The 7,026-nt window shown below is 37.6% G+C and overlaps 1 protein-coding gene across 2 annotated transcripts; it reads right to left on the reverse strand.

Annotated features, from left to right (window-relative positions):
* Positions 1–817: 817 nt before the first annotated feature.
* Positions 818–6,501, reverse strand: LOC130724237 (cell division control protein 48 homolog C-like). Of its 2 annotated transcripts, none has more exons than XM_057575427.1 (10): positions 5,613–6,501; positions 4,916–5,472; positions 4,579–4,731; positions 3,258–3,377; positions 3,048–3,152; positions 2,832–2,897; positions 2,682–2,746; positions 2,381–2,582; positions 2,084–2,206; positions 818–1,063 (listed from the first exon to the last, which is right to left on the reverse strand). In XM_057575427.1, exons 1-10 carry the CDS (start codon positions 6,316–6,318, stop codon positions 1,034–1,036), a joined length of 2,127 nt encoding a protein of 708 aa, XP_057431410.1. In that variant the 5' UTR covers positions 6,319–6,501; the 3' UTR covers positions 818–1,033. The 2 variants fall into 2 exon arrangements, with proteins under 2 accessions (XP_057431410.1, XP_057431409.1); XM_057575426.1 differs by lacking the exon at positions 818–1,063 and adding an exon at positions 1,610–1,982 and having other exon boundaries at positions 5,613–6,499.
* Between the last annotated feature and the right edge of the window lie 525 nt (positions 6,502–7,026).

Raw genomic sequence — 7,026 nt, forward strand, 5'->3', positions numbered from 1 at the left:
AACGTCATAGAGTCCACAACAGCACTTCTGGAAAGAATCTTCAAGGAATCAACTCTTACCAGAATAAAATAACAGAACCAAGTAAGTTTAAATTCAAACTTTGAGATATACTTGGTTCACACGTTATCAATCTTGTTACTTCAGCCAAGATTAAAACAAACACGCCTTCAGAAGATAAAACGCACAGCATAGGATAAATCTTCTGAATCCCCTTACAGTCAGCAGCCCAACAAATAACTTGATTTCAGCGATTGAACCACCAACATACGTAAACACACCATGTTGTTCCAGATGTTGGAACATATGGTTGCACATCATGTTTTGAGCAAAATGCAGCCAATCAAAAGAACTACATGATTCATATATATATAAGAAAGATAAAACATTTAAACATAAACATAAGATAATAACGACATATAAGTGTTTGACTAATTAAAATTGTATGTCTTAGAAAATACATCATTGTATTATTCCATATCTATCAAATTCTGAATAATTGTAGTTAACAGTGTAGTTCGTGAAAAAATTATCCGTGCATCGCACGGACAAACGGGTATAATACTAGTATGAATATATCCAAGAGATTGTGAAAGAGATCAGCAAAACCGTACCCCGCTGCAATCTTTTTCTCAGTTTTTTGGGAAGAGATACCCGCTACTCCTTTTCCTTTTCCTTTGTTGATTTTCTAAAGGATGCTTTGGAGCAAGAGAGATTCGAAATCCACATGCATGATGAGAAATCAGAGGATGTGGATCAAATTTCAAAGACTCTTGTGGAGGCAATTGAAAATTCACGGATTTCAATCATTGTGTTTTCATAAAACTTTGCATTTTCTTCATTATGCCTTGATGAACTCGTCACGATTCTAGAATGTATAGAGAAGAAAAAACAACTAGTTTGGCGAATACTTTACAAAGTGGAACCGTCTGATATACAACAGCAAAGAAATAGTTATGGCAAAGCCATGACTAATCATGAAAATAGGCTACTGGGAAAAGACTCTCATAAAGTGCAAGAATGGAGATTAGCTTTGTCAGAAGCTGCCAACTTGAAAGCATGTCACCTGAAAAATGGGTAAACAATATACTTTCAATTACTTTATTTCTATCTTCCCTGATTAATAATTTGTTGAATCAAGCCTCCAAAATGGTGGTGGTGATTGTGGCGTTGTGGGTCGAAACAACAGTGGCAGTGGCTACGGCAGTGTGGAGGTTACAAGATAGTGGTGGTTTTGGTCTATTGGAGGAGAGAGAGAAAGAGGTCATGATGGTATTACAATTAAATCATACTAATACAAATTCAATCATAATCATTAATTAAAAAATATTCCTAGATTAAAAGATATAATGGTGTTTGATCAGTGGTCCACGATGATGGATTAAAAATGAAAGTGTCCACCCTAGCGTTTACTTATTCTTAAAGTGAACGTGAAAATGTAAAAGTTAAGAGGATTTTAAATTTAATTTTTATTCTATCCATTGTTAGTGGAGGTTAAGGGCATCAACAGTTGTTCTTAACACTATTTTCATGAGTTCAAAATGCCACGTATGGTATAAGTAGTGCATAAGCAACTAATGCAAATTTTACTTTAATGGTAGTTCTCTCCATAAGCAAGTAAGCAACCCATATATTTTTATTTTTATTTGTACTTCATTAGGAGAGAGAATGAATTATTAATACAGCAGAGAAAAAAATTGTTTTTAGTAAAAAAAAACTCCTAAGAACTGGCTAAAGCAACTGTTAACTGATCTCAATTCTAACAAATAGTTTCTTTCACCCTCTCCTCAAAGTAATATAATCACCGTGTTTAAATACCGTTGGCTTCTACTAGCTCCGTGTGGTATTTTACCTTAGAAAGCCGCAAATTCACATTGAAAATCTTCAACTCTTTAAACAAAAACATATACCAAGTCATTGCCATACTCATGCTCATGCTATTGTTAACCTCTTTGACCATTACCGGTAGTGAAAAAAAACCTTTGCTGCTCCAAAAAAATAAAATAATTCCAACATTAAGATCTAAAACTAAATTTTCACCATGAGAATCTCTGTGTGTGAATAAAAAAAGCAGAATTAGCCATACCTTGTCTGACTTAGAGGCAGAGATTTTACTGAACGCTGCATCAAAATGATGTGTCTTGATGGTACGGGTTGTATTAGTTCCGGCCCTTACCTCTCTACGAGCATCCCTTTCCACTTCGCCCATCTGATTAAGAAAAAATTAAGTTAATACCACAATTTACTCCTTGTTCTTATTATACTCCAACCCTCAAACCCACTCACCATCTATATGATCAAACATGTACTCATACACATCACATGCACTACTAGTAAAATAAGGATGAAATAGACAACATCAAAATAGAGTGGGGATACAAACCAGTGCCCTAAGTTCAGCACCACTCATGTTTTCACAAGCTTCCATTCTTCCTATGACATTCAAATCCACACCGGCATCAAGGCGCGTATCTCTTGCAAGAGCTTTCAATATCTTAACCCGATCTTCTGGACTTGGGTGAGGAACATAAAGATGTTTTCCAAGCCTACCAGGCCGTAAAATAGCGCGATCCACCGCCTCAGGCCTGCAGCAAAAGAGAGCAAAAATGAGAAACTTAGTGTGATACAGCCTGATAAGAGGTTAAATAATTAATTAGGGAATATAGATGATGAACAAAATGTACCTATTTGTTGTACCAATCACATAAACATCCTTCCGCTGCTCTTTTCCATCTAACTCGGTCAGCAACTGCAATTTCATATAATTATCTCATATTATTCATGTTGCTCTAAAGAGTAATTATAATCATTCAAAATATTAGCAGTTGTTGGACCTGGTTCACTAGTCCTTCAGTAACCCGTCCACCTTCTAAACTACGTCTGGTTGTCAAAGCATCCACCTGAAAATGGCAAAAAGAATGTGAGGATAGTGCATTCGAAGAAAAAAATTCCAGAAAAAAAATTATAGTTTATAAAATTGAAATCACATGATTATGCCATGATCAAATATTAGAGTTAACAAACATTCTTAAGAAGATAGAACCATAAACCTCATCGAGAAAAAGTATACAAGGTGCACATGTCCTTGCACGACTAAACAATGTCCGAACTGCAAGCTCACTTTCTCCAACATATTTATTTAGTAGTTCAGGTCCCTAAACATTTAACAAAAGCAATTAACATCAATTAACAATGGTTTATTAAAATCAGGAACACTAAAAACCAAAACAAATAAGAAAAGGATGAAAGTTTAGTCAGGCCTGAATATAAATGAAATTAGCTCCTGCTGCATTGGCAACAGCTTTGGCAATCAGTGTTTTACCACAACCTGGAGGTCCATAAAGCAAAAATCCAGTCTCAAGATGATCGGACCCAAAGCACTGAACAAATCCAATAAATATTGATTAGTGATCATCAAGCGACATTTAACTTGTACTTTTTCATGAAAAAGTGAAAGACAAATCAATAACTCAATTTTTACAATAAGGACATAGAATATAGTAAGAGAATTGGAGAATTCATATACCAAACTAATGATCAAGAGATTTTGTCAACTATATGGTAGATAAGGAAGCTCATCTAATGCTCTAGAAACTCCGCATATGACAAAACGGGCTCATTGATGTAAACGGATACAGGTGTTCTTCACTCAGATTTTGACAACAAGTTTGACTGACAAATTTCACGGCCATTGTAAAATGAATATTGACTTGAGAAACAAGAGAATTAAAATTGATTATGGTGCTTTTACAATCATGTTGGCTCTACTGCTGGACCAGGAGTACAATTAATAAAAGAGAACGCTAACCAGCACCCTTGATGTGCACACTCAAAGAAGGCAACTTCTGTGCTGACTTCCATGCAAAATATGGTGCACATCAAGAGCCGAAGATGGTAATCACCCAATCCCAGCTTTCCAGTATGGACAACCTTCTCCAGGGGATTGAGTTTCAGCGGCCTATGACAGAGAATGAAATAGTGACAGAGAAAGCGTGAAAAGCAAATTATTGCAGAAATTAGATGATTACAGTTTTCAGCAACACAAAAGATAAACCAAAAGATCCGGATTCCTCAGTGTTTCTGTTCGTAGTAGAGAGAAAGACTATTATCCAGTCCTGAGCCTCAGATATAATCCTTAACAATACAAAACAGATTTCCTAGTCGGCTCACTTTCTCCCACTAAAACCTGCACACAGATGGTCTCTCATCTAGCTGCTTTGGTCCCATAGAATTTCTTTCTTCCATACATCTTTCACTCAATTGGGGTCCTAACTCCTAACAAATAGACTGCCCGAATGTTACCTTTTCTAAAATCCAAAACATAGGAGTTAAATATCCTCCATAACCTACCTTGTTACTACAGCAGTGCAGCTACATGCTGCAAGTTTTTACATGTTTGCATTTGCTTATAAAAAGAAAAACCCAACTGAATGATGAGGCTATACAAAGGAGAGGATCACAAAGATATAAAAGTTAACTCAACTGAATGAATATTTTACTTTTCTAAACTGCATAATGCATGAGCAGACTTTAAGTCAAAAGAATTTGCAATGTAAAAAAAGTATAATTTTTGTAAGTTACCTCGTAAAGTTCAGGATCTTTAATACGGCCTATAATAAAGTCTTCAAACTCATCTCTTAACGAATCAAGCCCACCAACATCTTCCCACTTTACATTTGGAATGGAAGAGAACCCTTCTCTTCTTGTTGACGGTTGTACAACTTTGATAGCTTCCTGCATAAATACTCAATGTTTTAAAATAGCTATAAGACTACAATAGAAGACTTGAAACAACTTTATCCAATGTTTTACTAAAGAGAAGAAATATCTCCTAAAAATAGAATAGTAAAAGTAGGTATGAGCAAATACATGACATGCAATGCAAATTTTGAAAAAGGCTAGGAACAATCTAAAGCACCTCGAAATCAGACATTTTGAGGGCAAGCTTATCCCTTTCTTCACGTGACCAAGACTCCATCAACCAATCTTCAAGAAACTCCCTCATGACATACCTTTCATCAACTATTCTTAACATCGCCAACTTGCCCGCTATTTTAACTAGACACACCAAATCTGCGCCAGCAAATCCTGGCGTAGACCTAGCTAACTTTTTTAGATCAATCGGACCCTCGATTAAAAGACCGCGAGTTAGCACGGAAAGTATGTCCTCCCTAGCAGATTCATCAGGAATGCCTATATTAATCTCACAATCAAATCTACCAGGCCTTCTAAGGGCAGGGTCAACAGCATCTGGCCTATTTGTAGCTCCAATTACAAGAACAGAGCTACTACTCTCCGAATCAAGAACTGATTGATTCATGCAAGTAAGTAACTGTGAAACCATTCGATTCTCCATCCCATGCTGTGAATTCTCTCTTTTTGAAGCAATTGCGTCAATCTCATCAATAAAGATAATTGAGGGAGCAGTTTTGTATGCTTTAGAGAAAAGGTCTCTAATATTCGCTTCAGATGAACCTAATTAAGAAAGAGAAGTATGATCCATCATAACAATGTCCAACAATCATTCCGAACTTCATTCTTGAAAAAATATCTAAGACTGTGTATATAAATTGGAGTAAATGATAAGTTAGTTAAAGTTGAAATTCATGCAATACCTGAGCCTGCAGACACCAAGGCAGTAGCTGAAATGGGATAGAGAGGAAGACGAGTCTCATTAGCAATAGCATGAGCCAGTTCAGTCTTCCCACAGCCAGGAGGTCCATGCAACAAAACCCCCGATACTTCTGGCTTATGTCCTAACATTCTCCACTCCTTGGGATGGCACAGTGGCAGTAACACCTCCCTCTTCAATCTCTCCAAAACCTTCTTCATCCCACCAAAATCCCTAAACCTCTTCCCCTTCACCTCAACCTCACCTTCATTCACAGTACTAGTTGCCTTTCTACTATTACCCATCTCCAATTCAACATTCTTTGTAACTGTACCCTTATATAACTCCCGTAAATTTGTCTTCAGCCTGACCAAACCACGTTCCGAATCGCGCGGCACACTCGCTTCCACAATTTGCAATCGCACTTCACCTTCATCTGTTTTCCTCCGCTTCTTTCGACACTCATCAACTCCGTCGTCGTCATGAACGAGCTTCCGTGTTGTAGGAGTGTTGGCGGCAGCGGCCGCGGTGGTAGTGGATTGAAGAGCTTCGTGAACAAGTCGCGTTAGAGTTTGGCGCTTGGTTCGGTGGTAATCAGCAGAGTAAGTAAAGCGGAGATGTTTCACGATTTCGGCGGCGGTGGCGTGTGTGGATTTGCAGGCCTCAACGCGGCGGCGAAGGGTTTCTTGCAGCGCGTTTCTTCTCCTCATCCTCCGTTGTAATCACAAGCCCTAACCAGAACGATGCATGGGTCGTTTGTTTGTAAGGTGGCAGGGGTGTGGTGTTCATGGTTGGGCTTTGGGTTTATTACTAATTAAATTTAGGGTTAATCGTCTACTTGGTCCCTGTCTTTGTCTCGCCGTCTGAAATTAGTCCCTCCCCGAAAAATTTACAAATTTGAGTCCTCTCGTTTGCAATAAGTCTGGAGCAGGTCCTCGACGGAGCTAGGGGCTCCGGCGAGTGATGATTTAGCATGCTGACTGTGTTAGAAAGCTTATGTGGATTAAAAAAAAAAAGAAAAAAAAATAACAAGTCAGATTTATGAATAAAATTAACTAATATTAAATCTATTAACAAATTTTCAAAAGAAAAAAATCTATTAACAAATCTAATCTAATAATCTAACTAAAATATCAATTTCCCCAAAAATATAAAAATTAAAAGAAAACCCTAAATCAAAATCAGAAGAGTTCAGAACCGCCTTCTCATCTTCTCACGTTCTCACCTTCTCATCTTCTCATCCTCCACCGCCCAGTTCAGATCTACAAATCGCCTCCACCGCCCAGTTCTGTTGCTGTGTAATTTGGGGTTAAGGTCGCAGGATGGGGGTGGGTTTCTGGCGTGGGTTATTGATTAGTGTACCTGTTGTATTTGCTTCTCCTGATGGTTGGTCGAGTAATAAAAATGTTGTATTTTCT

This window comes from Lotus japonicus, chromosome 6 (assembly GCF_012489685.1).
Source record: "Lotus japonicus ecotype B-129 chromosome 6, LjGifu_v1.2".
Classification (NCBI taxonomy): Eukaryota; Viridiplantae; Streptophyta; class Magnoliopsida; order Fabales; family Fabaceae; genus Lotus; species Lotus japonicus.